General features: G+C 50.6%; 1 protein-coding gene across 1 annotated transcript in view; it reads left to right on the top strand.

Annotated features, from left to right (window-relative positions):
* The window catches only part of ABHD12 (abhydrolase domain containing 12, lysophospholipase), a gene marked incomplete at both ends in the record, with an annotated part of 56,662 nt that overhangs the window by 33,992 nt on the left and 4,671 nt on the right, over nt 1–17,999 (top strand). The window contains 8 exons of the mRNA XM_080716574.1: nt 3,600–3,705; nt 6,482–6,601; nt 8,893–8,923; nt 11,478–11,523; nt 13,117–13,246; nt 14,276–14,313; nt 14,657–14,736; nt 17,041–17,123. Coding sequence (XP_080572700.1) covers nt 3,600–3,705; nt 6,482–6,601; nt 8,893–8,923; nt 11,478–11,523; nt 13,117–13,246; nt 14,276–14,313; nt 14,657–14,736; nt 17,041–17,123 — 634 coding nt within the window. The remainder of the gene's footprint in view (nt 1–3,599; nt 3,706–6,481; nt 6,602–8,892; nt 8,924–11,477; nt 11,524–13,116; nt 13,247–14,275; nt 14,314–14,656; nt 14,737–17,040; nt 17,124–17,999) is intronic.

Here is a 17,999-nt window from a genome sequence, read left to right as displayed (position 1 = left end):
GTGTCCTCACACCAGCAGAGGGCAGGCAGGTGGGTGGGTGCTGGTGCAGTGTCCACTGGCCTGCAGAGCATTCCTGTGTCTCTTCTTTCATGTGGACTCTACATCAGGAAGGAAAGTGAACGGGAAGACCAGCACTCTGGGTGGAGGCTCTCCTAGAGTTAGGTTTGGTTTCTTGCTTCCTGAAGTATTTGGGCTTGGAAGTTTTCTTGAGTAACTGCCAATCCTTGCAACACACTTGGCGGTGGCCCAGGACTCTTCTCAGAACTCCTGGGTGGTTGTGTTTCAGTATTGGCCTCCTTCTCCGGACAGAAGCTGAGCAAGGCCCGAAAGTGGACCAGTGGAAGCTGAGAGCCGCAGCCCTTGGTGCTGGCACTCTCCTTCCATGGCAGGGCGCAATTCCAGCTTCAGAGGCAGGGTTGCTATGCAGAGTCTGGGTGTGGGGCTGACAGTAGGCTGCAGACTCCTATCTGGAGTGGTCGGTCTTGCCTTAGGGCTGTCAGGTGGTGGCCTTGCACATCAAACCCTAGCTCTCAGGTTCCAGCTGTGTGGGGCCCAGCCCCAGGGTGGGGGTGGTGGGGCCAGCTCCTGCAGACTGAGGAGCCCATGACATGCATGTGCTTTCTGTCCTTCGCCTGGTTACATCACCATGTCAGAACCTGTACTCCTTAGAATGGTTGAGTCTGAGCTGGGCATGATGGCACACGCTTGTAATCCCAGCATTTGGGAGGCTGAGACAGGAGGATCGCGGTTCAAGGACAGCCTCAGCTACTTAGTGAGGTTCTTTGCAACTCAGTGAGACCCTGTTTCAAAATAAAGAATAAAAAATAGGAGGGCTGGGGGTCTAGCTCAGATGTAGAATGCCCGCGGGTTCCATCCCCACTACTGTCAAAGAGAGAGAGAGAGAGAGAGAGAGAGAGAGAGAGAGAGAGAGTGAGTGTGTAAGAGAGAGAGAATGGCTGAGTTCTTTTCCTGGCAAATCTACAGACTGGATGGCTTAAGATAGAAGTTCACTCTCTCTCAGTTCTGGGGGCCAGGAGGAGCCTGAGGATGAGGAATGAGCTGGGCTGATGCCCGAGGCTCTGCCTGCCCTTCATCTTGTGGTGGCCAGCTTGCCTTGGGACCCCTTGGCTTGCTCACTTGCCTCTGCCCATTTTCTCATGGTCTTCTTCCCATGGACTTCCCTTTTTATAAAGATGCCAATCTGTTGGGTTAAGATCCACCCTATTGACCTCAGCTAGGCTCAGTTCCCTCTGTAGGGACCGTTTCTGAGGAAGGCCATTCTTAGGTGCCGAGGTTGAGGACTTCGTGACTTAGTGTATAAGGACACTTCAGGAAAGTTTTAAAAATTTAGCCTGCTTCTTTTGGAAGAGATGGATTGAGAACCTGGCGGTAAGCCAGGCACAGTGGTGCACACCTGTAATCCTGGTACTTAGGAAGCTGAGACAGGAGGATCACATGTTCAAGGTCAGCCTCATGAACTTAGCAAAGCCCTGTTTCAAAATACAAAACAAATTAGGGCTAGAGGTCTAGCTCGGAGGTAGAACACCCCTGAGTTCGATCCCTTGTACCAAAAGGAGAAGCAGCAGCAGCAGCAGCAGCAGCTGGCAGTGCAAACAGCAGCCCAATGGGAAGATTCGCCCCCGGAGGTCTGGGGCAGGCCCCGGGGAAGGAGCTTGCACGACCCTGTGAACATGTGAGTCAGATGGTTCGTTTCTTTAGCAGTGGAGGAAGTGAGAGCTAGATGTGCAGGGTGCCACGTGATGTGGGAGGTTAGAAGTAGACCCCTCAGCTGTGGCCCCCTCTGGGGAACAGAACCCAGAAATGAGTCTTGTCATGGTCCCTTTTGGGAGATACCATGCTGTAAAGTGATTCAGTCCCATCTCAGGATATGGTGCTGCTTTCTGTGTGCGCTGGGGACGGAGCCCAGGGAGTGCTACCTCTGGACTACGCCCCAGGCCAATTTTGTTTTTTTAATTAATTAATTAATTAATTAATTAATGTATTTTGGTGGTACCGGGGTTCCCGGAAACCCTTCTACCTCCGGGCTACACTCCCAGACCTATTTTATACTTTTTTATTTGAAAACAGGGTCTCTTAAACCAGCGAGGCTGGCTTCGAACCTGTGCAATCTTCCTGTCTTAGCCTCCAAGTGCTGGGATTACAAGTGTGTGCCACCATGCCCAAATTAAGTTTTTCTTTATTTATTTAAGTACTTATAAATATATACATATATATATATATATATATATATTTTTTTTTTGCAGTACGGGAATAGAACACAGGGGCATTCTCCCTCCAAGCAACACCCCCTGCCCTATTTTTTATTCTTTTTTTATTTTTATTTATTTATTTATTTATTTTTGCAGGTCTGGGGCTGGAAACCAGGGGCATTTGGCCTCCGAGCTACACCCCCTGTCCAATTTTTTAGTCTTTATTTTGAAACAGGGTCTCACTGAGTTGCGGAGGGCCTAAGTAGCTGAGGCTGTCCTTGAACCACCATCCTCCAATCTCAGCCTCCCAAATGCTGGGATATACAAGGGTGCGCCACCACGCCCAGCTCTATTTTTCATTCTTTATTTTGAACCAGTCTCATTGAGTTGCAAAGGACTTCACTAAGTAGCTGAGGCTGTCCTCGAACTGTCTCAGCCTCCCAAATGCTGGGATTACAAGTGTGTGCCACCATGCCTGGCTCAGGTTTTTCTTTTTTTTTTTTAATTTTTTTGTGGGTCTGGGGATGGAACCTAGGGTCATTCGACCTCCAGGCTACACCCTCTGCCCTATTTTTTATTCTTTTATTTTGAAACCGGGTCTCACAGAGTTGCAGAGGGCCTCACTAAGTAGCTGAGGCTGTTCGCAAACCACAATCTTCCAGTCTCAGCCTCCTGAATGCTGGGATTACAGGCATGCGCTACCATGCCCGCTGGTTTTTCATTTTTAAGTAAATTTATTTTCAAAAGTTGTTTGATGGCTGGGTGTGGCGGGACTCTTGCTGTATGGTTGTAGTGACCGCACTGGTTCTGATGGTTCTGAACCGGGCCCTGTGGGTTCCTAGCTCACTGTGTGTACCTTGTTAACTGCCACCCTCCCTGCGTTAAGTGGCAGTACTGGCCCCTGCATTCAGCTGGTCCTCAAGGACGACTGGTTCATTGGCCCCTCTTCTTGTGCACCCTGGCCCAGCTTGGCGGAGAGCTCCAGCAGGCTCCACTGGCCTCCCACCTCTCCTCTGTGGAAGGAGGGCCTTTCCTTCCCTCATTTGCATTTCTCACACCTGCAGTGGGCATTCCGACTCCAGGCTCCCCTCAGCCCTGCCCTACACTGGTGTGGTATCTGCAGAACTCTCCCTGCTGCAGCAGCTCAGCCTCACCTTGCCTGAGCCTGAGGTGGGGCCTTGGGTCTGGCAGGATCCTATAGGAAAAGAACTGGTGCTGTCTAAGAGCTTCACCTTTGCAGGGAGAGAAGTGTGTGTTGACACAGGTGTGTATATCCAGATACACTTGTGAGAGTGTTTGTGTGGGTGTGAGTTGTGTGTGCGCACGTGTGCATGTATATGTATATGTGTCATCCACCCACCAACTGGTTTTCCTCTTTGTTCCCTACAGTAAGAGTTCCCTTCTTCATTGACTTGAAAAAACCACAGGATCAAGGTTTGAATCACACTTGCAATTACTACCTCCAGCCAGAGGAAGATGTTACTATTGGAGTCTGGTGAGTGGCCCTGAGAGGACCCTGCTCAGCTCAGTCCACCTCCTTCATGTGGGCCTCCCAAAGTGCGGCTTGCTGGCAGTGTGGGCTGGGTTGCTTTGTTTTGTCTTTTACTTCACTCATTCCTATTCCAAAGAGAAGATCTCAGCTAAATTTGATCCTAATGGATGGTGCAGGATAAAGTGGCACCAAATTCTATTCTGAGGTTTTAAACACAGAAAAGGCTTTGTGACCAGATTATTTTTAGAGAGTCTTATTTCCAAGGTTAAAAAAAGCTAGAAATGGCCGGGCGTGGTGGCGCACGCTTGTAATCCCCGCGCTTGGGAGGCTGAGACAGGGAGGATCGCGCAGGTTCAAAGCCAGCCTCAGCTGGCTTAAGTAAGAGACCCTGTTTCCAAATAAAATATAAAATAGGTCTGGGAGTGTAGCCTGGAGGTAGAAGGCCCCTGGGTTCCATCCCCAGTACCACAAAAAAAAAAAAAAAAAAAAAAAAAAAGCTAGAAATAAGGAGAATATAAGCACAGGTTTGTAATAATGGGTTGGTTTATGTTTACCTGTAGTACCTTATAGCAGTGGTAATGGTGATATTTGCTGTCTACGTTTTTTTTGTTTTGCCATAAATTCAAATTGGACTTAAGGCCATAGCTTCTCTTTTCCCTTGGAATGCATTTTACTGTGCTTTTTTGCATGTGAGCATTTTTACTGAGCAGCTGAATCAGATTTGACCAGCCTCATTGTGGCATTTTCTTTCCCCTCAGAAGCAGCTTTGAATCACTGCCTCTTTATCTAGCTGGGTTTAGTTTTCAGTAGCCATAAAGTCTCTTTCCGCTGTCTCAGAAAACCACTATGTGTGTGAGAAGCTTGTAAATGAAGTGCTGTGAGTAGACTCCAGTGTGGACGAGGGACATGCAGGCACCGGTGATCTTTGGTAAAGAGCATAAAACAGGAAGGGAGATTGGGTTCCTAGCAGAGCAGTCAGCCCTGGGATTGGCGTCTTTTCTCTTTTCTCAGTACTTTCCTTTTCTTTTATTTTTTTGGTACTGGGGGTGGAACCCAGGAGCATTCTGCCTCTGAGTCACACCCTCCAGTCCTATTTTATTTTTTATTTTTTCAAACGGGGTACAGGTCTCACTAAGTTGTAGAGGGCTTGCTAAGTTGCTGAGGCTGGTCTCCAACCTGTGAGCCTTCTGTCTTAGCCTCCCAAGTACTTGATTACAGGCATAAGCCGCTGCACCTAGCTCTTCTGTCGGTTTCTGATTTGATGCAATCCAGCAGTAACTGACCCATGTGTGCACCTGAGACCTTTCAGCTGTCTTCTCTCATCCCAGATCAACCTGAACTTCACTTGAGCCATTGCGTGGGGATGGGTGGTAAATGCTGGATCTGTCCTTTTGCAGAGGGCTGTCTATGATGGTGGTACTTGGGTTAAAAACACTAACAGCACCTACATGAATTATCAGTTACCCGAAACTGTTTTGGTGACAGCAGTGGCCAGCCTCAAGTTAATGACAGCCACACTTGTGTGCTGGGTACTGGCTGCCTCCCTGTCCCTGATGCTTGGGAATCAGTCCCATTCACAGCCCTCACCGTCATCCCATCAGGTCCTCCCACCAGCTTCCTAAAAGGTCGACAGAAAGCCCACGTGCTCCTAGGGCTGTTCTTGGCTGTTGGTTTAGTGTAACTGCCTGTTCTTTAGCAGGTTGAAGGAGAGGCCCAGGAATGGGTCCTTTCTGCTGGGTAAGCTTCCTGGGCCTCTGTCAGGAGCCCTAAGTTTGGGGAAGGCTGGCTTCTGCTCCCAGCACCCTTAAAGTGGTCCTTCTATCCTGTAGGTTTATAATTGTGATTGGAGTGGCCACAACCCCTCCAAAATGTGATCCTGATGGACGGACCTGAGACACATTAGAAACGAGATGCTAAAACTTTAAATCTCAGAAAAAAATGAATTTTCTAATTTTTTAAAAAGATTTATGTCATGAATATGAAGATTTATAGCAAACCATTTTTTTGAGGTACTGGGGATTGAATCCAGGGGCATTCTACCTTTGAGCTATACCCCCAGCCCTGTTTTTTTTTTTTTTTAATTCTTTATTTTGAAACAGGGTTTCACTAAGTTGCTGAGAGCCTCACTAAGTAGCTGAGGGTGGCTTCAAACCTTTGCAATCATCCTGTCTCAGCCTCCCAAGTACTGGGATTACAAGCGTGTGCCACCAACCCTGGCTTTAATTCTTTATTTTGAAACAGGGTCTCATTAAGTTGCAGAGGGCCTCACTAAGTAGCTGAGGCTGGCCGTGAACCTTCCATCCTCCTGTCTCAGTCTGCCAAGCTCTGGGATTAACCTTAGTATCTCTCTGAAAGAGGAATTGACCAAATAGGGCAGCTCTCTGTGTGCCTGGCCAGGCCTGGAGCAAGTGCAGCTGGTGGTGAGCATGTGCAAGCCTTCTGTGTGGCCAGGTCCACTCCAGGGTTCAGACAGGCTCCTACCTGCAGAGCTTCCAGTTAGCAGGTAACTGCTACCGGTACGGGCTGTCATGGCCCGGAAGAGGCCCATTTGCCAGTAAAGAAATGCCCCTGAGCCTGTCAGCATGCAGCTGTGCACTTTCTAGTTCTTCATTCTAGTGACAGGGTGTGTCTGCCACCCTGGCCCTCAACCCTGTAGACAGCCGGGCTCTGCTGCTCTCTGTTTTCTGAGGTGGGAGCTACCTCCAGAACTCTGCTCAGGGCACCATCATGCATACAGAAGGGGTATCTAACTGCACCATGCCTCTGCTTCCATCTCCAGGCACACCATCCCTGCCGTCTGGTGGAAGAATGCCCAAGGGAAGGACCAGATGTGGTATGAGGACGCCTTGGCTTCCAGCCATCCCATCATTCTGTACCTGCATGGGAATGCAGGGACCAGGTGAGGCAGAGGAACCCACCAGGGCAGTCTTTCCTCCCTGGGGCAAGATCATACTGGCCCAACCACGAGGAGTAAGTCTACAGCCCCCCAGGATCCAGTGTATTGACACACTGCAATGAGGGAGAGTGTCCCAGGAACACAGAGGAAGGCAAGGTTCTTATGGGATTGGGGGCGAGTGTGGCTTAGGCGAAGTTTACACAAGGCCAGCAGGTCTGGCCTGCATAGTGTACCCAGCCCTCTCCCTTGAGGACCACAGTACTGAGCAGCCAAGGGAGCTGCACCTGGATTCCCTGTCTGGGGCTCCAGCCTGGGCTGGGCTGGAGGCTGATCCCTGCCAGAGGTGCTGAGGTCCTGCAGCACAGGGGTATTTCTTTCCTCCTGCTCTAATACGAAAGGGCATGTCTGCCTCTATGTGGTTCAGGAACAGGGTTTCTTTGAGAGGGAGGGGGAATGCGGTGGTCACTTAGAGGAGGGGCCATGACGACACTTGATGCACTGTGGCTGCAGTGCACCTTTGGGGAACTGTCTTCCCTCCCACTTGCTACTGGTTTTCTCCATATTTGTCTTAGTCTGAGCAATTGCAGGCAGGTGTGAGTTCAGCCCTGGGGCGTGGGGCATGCTTCTGGAAAAGTGGCAGCAAGTGCAGAGAAGGGTAGGCTGAAGACTGAGGGCAGCCAGCAAAGAGACCCCAACTGAGCATGCTCACGTAGACATGTGAGCCCCCTCGGGTGTCCACTGGAGGTGAGCTCTCTGCTGGCAGCCATGACCCTGGCAAGCCAGCCCGTCCCAAAGGGCTGTTAATGCAGTACTCAGGCTCTGCGGCAGCCAGGCCTTGCGGTTCTATCCCAGAGAGGCCTCGCAATGGGTTTAATGGCTCATCCTGCAGGCTGGCTTGAGCTGGAGTTGCTCTCCCTACCCAGAACAGCCAGCACCCCTTCCACACCACACTGTTGTTCAGAAGGGCCTCTGGGAGTACCAGAGGGTGTGCATTTTCTGAGTAAAATGTTTTAAAATGCTGAGGTCACTGTTTCTGCAGCTTTCTCATGTTGTCTGTGAGAGCCAGGAGGAGCTTGCTAGGCAAGGACATTGGAGGTGGACGTTGTATAGGGAGGGCAGTGATACGGCCTTTCCAGAGGGGAAGCAGCCTGGGTGGGTAGGAGGACACTGCAGAAAGAGCCCAGAAGCACAGCTCCCAGGGCAGCTCTGCCCAGAGCAGAGTACTCACTGCCGGGTCACCTGTGTGCTGTGTCCTCGGCTCTTCTTTGCCTGGGACAAGCTACAGCGGGGTTTTCTTCTGCTTTTCAGAGAGCAGGGGCTACAAAAAGCTCTTGTAGCATCTTTTTTTTTTTTCTTTTTTGAGGGGGATACTTTTTTTGGGGGGGTGGAATCCAGGGGCTTTCTACCTCCAGGTTATACTCCCAGACCTATTTTATATTTTATTGAGAAACGGGGTCTCACTAAGTAGCTGAGGCTGGCTTTGAACCTGCGCAATCCTCCTGTCTCAGGCTCCCAGGTGCGGGGATTACAAGTGTGCGGCACCACGCCTGGATCTTGTAGCATCTTTCTGTAAATGAAAACTACCTGGCCATGAATAAGGCTCAGTTCTATAGTGCCAATCACCTGGTTAAAAAAAAAAAAAAAAAAAAAAGACAAACCCTGTCTGTAACTTCAGGTTTGAAGGGAACGTGGTGACTTTTAGAGGTGCCTCCCCTCTCGCCTCAGACTGCCTGTGTTGTGGGTCTTGCCTGCATTCTCTCTGGGCCCTGTCTGTACCCCTTATCTTGAGGACTTCACCCCACTCTCTGAGCCCTGTCTCTGACTAGACTCCCCAGTGGCGTCCCCCTCATGATTTGGGGGCTCGGTTGGTCAGTAGGATCACAGCACCTAGGGTCTCCAAGATCCAGACCCCCTGGGCTTTCAGCTCTTCTTCCTTTTTCGGGGGATGGTGGTTTTTGTGGTATTGAGGATTCAATCCAAGAGTAGTCTACCACTGAGCTACATCACCAGCCCTTTAATTTTTTTTTTCTTTTTGATAGCAGGGATTGAATACACGGGCGTAGGTATGCATTCACTAATGAAAAATAAAAAGTACACACAGTAATTTAAAAAATCTCCCCAAAGTGCCAAGCTCTGTACTGCCAGAGGCAAGGTTGAGGCCACTTGGGGACCAGAAGAGGAGGACACTTGTCCAGCATGGATCCCTGTCTAGGATGGCTTAGGATTGATCTCAGTCCCACTCTCTGAGAAGAGGCACTGACACCTACTCCCTGCTCCCTTCCCCCATGCTACAGAGGCGGCGACCACCGGGTGGAGCTCTACAAGGTAAGAGCAGAGCGCGCTCTCCAGGCGGCAGGAGCCGAGCCCCTGCATTATCACTGGTGGATGTGCTAAGAGCACTGCCTGGCTGCTCCTGCTCGGTTCGCAGTGTGTTGCCTCTAGCAACGGTCTCCAGCGTTGGAATCCATGCAGCTTTTGGACCATCTTCCAGATATTGGCAAATTGTGTGGACGGCATTTGAAACTGTTATTTGCTTATTTTGATACAGGATCTGTCCTGTGTTGCCCAGGCTGACCTAGCCTTACACTCCTGGGCTCAAGGGGTCTTCCTTCCTCAGTCTGCTACGTAGCTGGCACTACAGGCATATACTATCACACCCAGCTTGGAATTGTTCTGGGTGTTGTGTTCCTCATATATAAAATGAAATAAGAGCCGGATGTGGTGGTGCATGCTTGTAATCACAGTGGAGACAGGAGGATCTCAGGTTCAAGGACAGCCTCAGCAAGTAGTGAGACTCTCATCAACCTAGTGAGACCCTGTTTCAAAATAAAAATAAAATAGGGCTAAGGGTGTAACACAGAGGTAGAATGTCCCTGGGTTTAATTCTCAGTACCACAAAAGAGAAATAAATAAAGAAAAAGAAAAAGAAAAAACTGCGCATTTGGGGATACCCTTGGTGCACAGCTCTGGGCTCACCTCTGGGAGGTGCAGATGGAGTTTGAATCAGGGTCCAGACAGACTTGGTAGAAGCCCCACAGTCTCCTCGGGCAAAGAGGTGCCTTGGGCACCTTGGTGGTACTGGGGACTGAACCTTGGGGCATTCTGCCTCTGAGCTACACCCCCAGCCCTATTTTCTATTTTCTATTCTTTATTTTGTTTGTTTTTTGTTTGTTTGTTTGTTTTGGTGGTATTGGGGGTGGAATCCAGAGGCTTTCTACCTCCGGACTATACCCCCAGACCTTTTTTATATTTTATTTGGAAACAGGGTCTCACTAAGTTGCTGAGAGCCTCACTGAGTAGCTGAGGCTGGCTTCGAACCCGTGCAATCCTCCTGTCTCAGCCTCCCAAGCGCGGGGATTACAAGCATGCGCCACCACCCCCAGCTCTATTCTTTATTTTTTAACAGGGTCTCACTGAGTTGCAAAGGACCTCACTAAGTAGCTGAGGCTGTCCGCGAACTGTGATCCTCCTGTCTCAGCCTCCCAAATGCTGTGATTTCATGTGTGCACCACTATGCCCCGCTCCCATCCCTATCTTATTTTTTATCTTGAAGCAGGGTCTCACTAAGTTACTGAGGCTGCTCTTGAACCTGCAATCCTCCTGTCTCAGCTCCCAAGTACTGGGATTACAAGTGTGCACCATCACACTCAGCATGCTTTGTTCTTGATCATTTTGGGTCTTGGAGCCTGAGATATGCTGCCAGCGTAGTGCCCTGGGCTTGTCCATACCTACCTCCCTCGCTCCTTCTCAGAAGTTAGCCTCTGCCATCAGAGCAGAAAGGCACACCACAAGTGTGTGGGTCCATCTCGTTCTGCCTTGGAGAGTTACTTACCTTTAGTAACTGGATCAAGTCAGGGAGGTGAGTGTCTGCGAAGGCTCTAGTCCTCTTGAGGATTCTGTTACAGAAATGGCTCCCCTTGCAGGTGAGGCGCACACACCTGCAGCCCGTTCTTGGAAGGCTGGTACAAGAGAATCGCAGGTTCAAGAGCAGCTCAGCAACTTAGTGAGACCTTTGGCAACCCGAGACCCTGTTTTAAAATTTAAAAATATAAAGTAAAAATGAAAGGCTGAGGGTGTAGTGCAGAGGTGAAATGCCGTGGCCTCAATCCTCAGTACCAAAAGAAAAAGAAAACAGAAAGAAAAGAGAAAGAAGGCAGAAGTGACTCATTCTGCCCAGGCACAGGAGTCCTGGCCAGTGTGCTCTGGGCTCCAGCTCCACAGAGGCCTGGGTGTGGGCAGGATGCTCATGGCTGCCAGTTTTTCCTCAGGAAGGGGAGTGGCTGTGGTGCTGGTAGTGGGCATGGTGGCCTCCCACATTAGTCTGGGCATACCCCAGCCAGGGCACAGGGCCCAGAAAATATGTAATGATCTGAATGAGAACGGTCAGCTGGTCTATAAGGATTTCAAAAAAAGTAATGTGGAAAAAAAATTAACAAAGCTGAGGAATGCTGGGTTGTGGTTAGGTTCCAAGATAGGGTCTACACGTTGTGGAATTCCAGTTTTCTCGGGATCTGCCTTCATGTCTGGCAGGTAAAATCCACCGGCAGTACCAGAGAGCTGCCTGGGTGCCACCACGCCCAGCTGTCCTCTCTCACTTTTAAAGACCCTTGAGATACTGAGGCCACCTTAGCACGAACACAGTGCTGTCCTGGGGACCCGAGGTGCCACTCTGGGTCCTTCCACATTCCTCGGGTAGAGAGAGGCAACCGCCCTGCCCCAGCAGGTGCAGTCAGGTCAGGCTGCATGCCAGTGTCTTTGTGAAGTCCCAGCTGTGTGCAAGTTGCAAAGACAGACTCTGGATGGGGTCAGTAATAGGCAAGTTACCCTTAGTCCAAGATGCTTGGATTTGTTATCAAAGTTGTATATTTTCCCTTCTCAGGTGCTGAGTTCCCTTGGTTACCACGTGGTCACCTTTGACTACAGAGGTGAGATTTGAGAGTGTGTCTAAGCAGGCGCTGACTTCTCCTCTTATATAGGGATGGGCTCTCTCTGTGGAACCTGGAAACAAGAGGGGCAGCTGGCTTTTGCTGTCAGTGAATCGGAGGCTTTGGGGACCGTGTGTTGCCGGGCCTTTCCCAGCTTCTGGAGGCAGTCCTACTCATTGGGTTGTGGCCTCTATCACATTCCAAGCCAGCTGTAGTCATGCAATCTCAGACTCTGACTTTTGTCCTCTCTCACTTTTTTTTTTTTTTCAGTACTGGGAGTGGAACCCAGGGACATTCTACCTCTGAGCTACATCCCCAGCCCTATTTTTTATTCTTTAATTTGAAACAGGGTCACTGAGTTGTAAAGGGCCTCACCAAGTAGCTGAGGCTGTCCGAGAACTGTGATCCTCCTGTCTCAGCCTCCTGTATGCTGGGATTACAAGTGTGCACCACCACGCCCGGCTGTCCTCTTTTTTAAAGACCCTTGTGACTACTTGTGGCCCACCCACATGACCCAGATTGTCCCCACCTCATGAGGGTGTGGCATCTTTGGGGCTCAGAAGAACTCCAGAATGGGAGCTGGAACATAGGTCTCTTCATCCTTCCCTCCATGCTGCTGTTTGGCTGGCCACCTTGGATACGCTGCTTCCTCGTACATGGCTAGGCACCTTTGGATAATAAAAAGGAGCTTCCTCCTCCTCCTCCACCTCCCTGGACATCGGTCATGAAAAGCCATCCCACAACACCTCTCTGTTCTTATTGAGTCCCTGCATTTCTGAGTGTTATGAGAGACCTTCCAGCGCCATCTCTGACCATGTCTCCCTGCCTCCCCGCCCCATCTTCCTATCACTCTTTTCAGTCTCTATTTCTCCATCTCTCCTCCATCTCCATTGTCCCTGTCTCCCAGAGGGTGTCCTGAGCCTCCGCCCTGCGCCCTCCCTTCTCTGGGTCTGTGAGAAGAGAGCAGCCTGTCCTTGCCTGCACACTGCCTGGAGCTTGCTCTGATTGCAGGACCAGCTCCCCTGACCTTGTGCTGTCAGATCATTTGATGATGACTCACTGCTGAGCTGTTAGAAAGACACTTGCTGTACCTCTGCTGGGATGGGGGAGGGGCTCCTTGTAGGATGGGGAAACTCCCTGCTTCCCCAGGGTGCCCTGGCCTACTGGCCCCTGCCTGCCCTTCATTGGACCCTGAGCAGGCTGGGCTCCCCCTGCCTGAGCCCCTCGGCACTCTTTCCCGGGCCAGCCTCACTGGACCTCAGTGTTGGAAGGTTGGGGCCAGCAGGAAGGCAGGAGAGAGCCTCTGGCCTGGCCTCCAGGACTGGTGCCTGTGGGCAGCCCTGCAGGGCATGTGTCTGAGATTCTGGAGTGAATTTTGCTGACTGTTCTGTTGGTCACCAGTCAGATATGCAGCCCACCCTGCTTAGTGACTGGGAACTTCTGGTTGTCTGGTCATCAGAGGCAGGCCCTCCTGCCTGCGCTCACCAGTGCTGGAGGGGAAGTGGGGCCCGCCCGTCCCCACTCTGCCAGCAGTGTGGCTAGGACTGCCACTGCCCTGGTCTCATGAGCTGCTTTTGGCTTCCTGTCTTACAGGTTGGGGTGACTCGGTGGGAACACCGTCAGAGCGGGGCATGACCTATGACGCACTCCATGTTTTTGACTGGATCAAAGCAAGGAGTGGTGACAACCCTGTGTATATTTGGGGACACTCTCTGGGCACTGGGTAAGAATTTCCAGCAGGAGGTCGCCACTGGTGGGAGCCAGGCTTCTGAGTGACACTTCTTTGTGGGATCTAAAGAGAGCCAGCCCCTGACCCAAGGGTGCCTGTATCTCCATGTGGGCAAAGCACCACAAGGGACCTCAAAGTAGCTGAGCTGCTGTAACTGCTCATCACTAGAAGCACCTGGGCATCATGGGCAGTGGAGGTGGAGGCCAGTGTCCCAGGGAGGCCTCATCCCGCACACAGGTGCCTGTGCTCTGGCGGGCTTTGGAGTGTGTACACAGGCCATGGAGGCCAGGAGTACAAATGAGGGACGGGTGTGAGCAGCTTGGCCTCCAGGGGTTTGGGGAAAACACTCCCTGCATCTGCCAGGACAGGACACATCTGAACACTCTGATAGTGCACAACCTGAGTCGCTCACACTGGTGCGAGGAACAGGACCTTCAGTAGCCGCCCTTCTTCCTGCTCCTTTTTCCTTGGGGCACAGTGACTTGGCCCTTAAACAGCTCTTACTCCTCACTTGGACTGCATCCTGCAGGCTGGAGGTATAGAATCCAGGGCCCTGCTCCTCGAAGGGAGAATGAGTGTGTGCTCAAGAGAGGCCCTGGTAGAGGGCTGTTCCCATGGCTGTCAGTACTGTGGTCCTGATGGCCAGGGGCCCCTAGACCTGGTGGGCAACATGCTGCCACCTGCAGGCAGGAAGGGTGCAGGCTGGCCCAGGCCCCCGTCCTAACCCTTGGCATTTCCCATGCCAGTGAACCAGGGCCAGAGCAGAGGTGAGGGGAAGGGAGCTGGCAGGAGGCTGTTCCAGGGCAGCAGTCGCATGTGCCTTGGGAGCAGGAGGGTGGCTGCCATTGCCACCTCCTATGGAGGGTGAGCTGGTGGCCTATCCCTCGCTCCTAGGGGCATCTGATTCCCCCACCATTAGCTTCTCAAGTGCCACAGCTTTTCTAAGCATTTACCAAGATCAGAACAGCTGCATCTAAGATGATTTTGGTTACAATTTGACCAAACATTTTCCTTTCATCCCAGAGTGGCAACCAATCTGGTACGGCGTCTCTGTGAGCGAGGTAAGGAGCTGCTTGGTCCGGCCACCCCTTGGCCCAGCAGGTGGTGTTCCAGCCCCTGCTGTGAGCACTTGCCAGGCAGTGCCGGTGGCAGCAGCGCAGGGACACCATGAGCAGGGACCCAGCTGCTGCCCCGCATGGGACTCCTGGAAGCCACCCGGCCCTGTGGGCACCTCGGATGTGGCTGGTGGTGATGGAAGGCCTGTGGAGAGGTCCTCTGCAGAGGGGCTGCCCCCGGGGCTCACGGCGCCATCAGGGCCTGAGAGCTTCCCCCTTGCCACTCAGCCCTGACTGCGTCACCACTTGTCCATCTCCCGGGTCCCTGATGGTTTTGTTATTTATCTAGAGACACCTCCAGATGCCCTTATTTTGGAGTCTCCATTCACTAATATCCGAGAAGAAGCAAAGAGCCATCCATTTTCAGTGGTAAGTGCAGATTTTATGAAAAAGGAATTTATTTTTATTATTAATATAATTACTATAAGCCAGGTGTGGTGGCACACACTTGCAATTCCAGTACTGGGGAGGCTGAAACAGGAGGATCGTGGGTTTGCAGACAGCCTCAGCTTAGTGAGGCCCTCTGCAACTTAGTGAGATCCTGTTTCAAAATAAAGAATAAAATAGGGTTGAGGGTAGAGTTTGGAGGTAGAATGCCTCTGGGTTCAATCTCTAGTACTGGAGAGGAGTTGGGGATTACTATAAAATGTAAAAGTAGACGGGCGTGGTGGTGCATGCTTGTAATCCCAGTATTTGGGAAGCTGAAACAGTAGGATCACGGTTCAAGGACAGTCTCAGCTACTTAGTGAGGTCCTCTGAAACTTAGTGAGACCTGTTTCAAAATAAAAAATAGGGCTGGCGGTATAGCTCGGAGGTAGAATGCCCCGGGTTCCATCCCCAGTACCACACACACACACCAAAAAAGGATAATAGTTATATGGGGCTGGAACATGGCTCACTGGTAGAGTACTTGCTTAGCACACCCAAGGTCAAGGGTTCAGTCCCTAGCACTATAAAAAGTCATAAAAAGTATAGTATATATATTCTTCCAGGCAAAGTGGCACATGCCTGTAATCCCAGTATTTGGGAAGCTGAGACAGGACTGCAGGTTCAAGGCCAGCCTCAGTAACTTAGAACCTCAGCAACTTAGCAAGATCCTGTTTCAAAATTTTAAAAAAATACATATATATTTAAAGGGGGGGCTTGGGGTGTAGCTCAGAGATAGAATGCCCTTGAGTTTAATCCCTAGTACCAAAAAATAAATATAAATAAATATCCTAAGGAAGGACTACAGATTTTATTAAAAATTAACCCTAGTTCCAGGAACTGGCCTGCCTGCAGAGCTGAGAGTCTGTAGCTTGGCAGGTGGTAGGAAGCCAGGCCCGCAGTTGGCTGTGTGAGGGCGATGGCCCCTCCCCTGCGTGGCCCACCCAGGTTGAGGCCACACTCTGGCTCCCTCCTCGGGGATGGAGCAGGTGGGGTCCAGTGCCCTGGGCCCGCTAGTTGGTGCTCAGGCCGGGCTGGGTGGACTTGGGAGTCTGCCTCCCAGTCGTCTCTGGGTGAAGCCCGGGTAGCTCCCACTGGGGATTCCAGGCCAGGTCCACCTCATCTCTCACCAGCGGGGAGTGAAGCCTTGGACCTCCTTCTGGAGCCTGACGCATTCACTCCTTCCACCACACTCCTGACCTGCCAGGTCTTCTGGGCTTCTGTTTTGGGCTGCTTGGATCTCCACCACAGAGGAACTCTTTATTTTATCTTTATTTTGTTGTTGTTTTTGTTTGGGGATTGAACCCAGGGGCGTTATACCCCCATCCCTGTTTTATTTTTTACTTGGAAACAGAGTCTCTAAGTTTCTAAGGCTGACTTAAAATCTGTGATCCTCCTATCTCATCTTCCCAAGTACTGGGATTACAGGTGTGTAATCTGTCATCTGACATCTGACTTGTCTTATTATTTTTTAAAATTTTGTCTGTGGCACTGTGGATCAAACCCAGGGGCATTCTACATCCAAGATATACCCCCAGCCCTATTTTGTTTTTATTTTGAAACAGGGTCTCTCACTAGGTTGATTAGAGTCTCACTACTTGCTGAGGCTAGCCTCAAACCTGTGATCCTCCTGTCTCAGCCTCCCAAGTACTAGGATTACAGATGTGCCACCACACCCAGCTCTATCTTAATTTTTTTTTTTTTTTTGGTGGTACTGGGGTGGAACCCTTCTGCCTCCAGGCTACACTCCCAAACCTATTTTATATGGAAACAGGGTCTCTTAAACTAGTGAGGCTGGCTTCTAACCTGTGCGATCCTGTCTCCACCTCCACAGTGCGGGGATTACAAGCATGTGCCACCAGGCCCGGCTCCATCTTAATTTTTGATATTGCTTTTCTCTGAAACTGCATGAGAAAATCAGCTGTGGACCCCCATATTTTGTTGGGGTGGCAGCCCTTGTGTCTGTGGGAAGTCTGTCTTCTAAGCTGGATTCTAGAATGTGGCAGCTCTGAAGGACAGAATCCCCATTTGCAGGCAAGCCCCTGCTGGGGCCAGGATATGAGGTCTGATGGGTGAGTCTTCTGCACCCAGCTACGTGGCCTGGACAGAACAATACGGAGGGAAATGTCACCCTTCTCCCTCAGAGGTGGACAGTTAAGGGAGTGCCTTGGGCATTCCTGACCTTAAGCTGCTGAACACTTTGCCTTCCACATAGATATCTTAATTAACACTCCATCTTGTCTTCAGATATATAGGTACTTCCCTGGCTTTGACTGGTTCTTCCTCGATCCCATCACGAGCAGTGGAATTAAATTCGCAAATGATGAAAAGTGAGTATCCTGTTAGGGTGACTGATTTTCAATTTAGAAAAACCCCAAGCTCCCAAGACCAAGGATAAGTCTCTTTAGCCAACCTACCCGAGTAGAAGTGGAGCATTGCGGTGCACATGTCCAAAATGAAGATCAAGCGTAGATCTGCTTGTGGAGAGAAATGAGTAATTTCAAGACTACAGAATCAAGCAAAATTTAAAGAGCATGTGTGTGTTTCTTTGTCCATATAATTTTAACAGTCTGTTTAAACTAGTACTCCCGAATAGGTATTCAGGCAGTAATATTAACTGTTATTTCGTGAAAAATGACTTGCCTCAACCGTTAAATGTGTGTCTAGTAGCTGAAAGACATCATAAAGTCTACTATTGTTGGTATTTAAGCCACAACATGTATTTTGACTCGTGTTGAAACTCTTGAGATGAGCTGGTGCTGCAGCGGCTGCCCCCTTGGCCCAGGTATTGTTCCTCCATGGGATCCGTGCCTGGACCTGCAGTGCACCATGCTTTGGTGCCTCATGCACCAGTCCTGGATTATAAGCGTGCACCACCATGCCCGGCTCTGTTTCAAAAATTTTAAAAGTAGGGCCAGGCGTGGTGGTGCACGCTTGTAATCCCAGCATTTGGGAGGCTGAGACTGGAGGATCATGGTTTGTTGACAGCCTCAGCTACTACTTTTAGTGAGGCCCTTTGCAACTCAGTGAGACACTATTTCAAAATAAAGAATAAAAAATAGGGCTGGGAGTATAGCTCGGAGGTAGAATGCCCCTGAGTTCCATCCCCAGTACCACACACACACACACACACACACACACACACACAAACGCGCGCGCGCAAAGTAGAGGTAGGAAACTGGGTGTGGTGACACACACTTATAATC

Source organism: Muscardinus avellanarius (assembly GCF_963383645.1).
Source record: "Muscardinus avellanarius genome assembly, chromosome: 19".
Classification (NCBI taxonomy): domain Eukaryota; kingdom Metazoa; phylum Chordata; class Mammalia; order Rodentia; family Gliridae; genus Muscardinus; species Muscardinus avellanarius.
The sequence above is the reverse complement of the archived record's forward strand: the minus strand, read 5'-3'. Positions and strand labels throughout refer to the sequence as shown.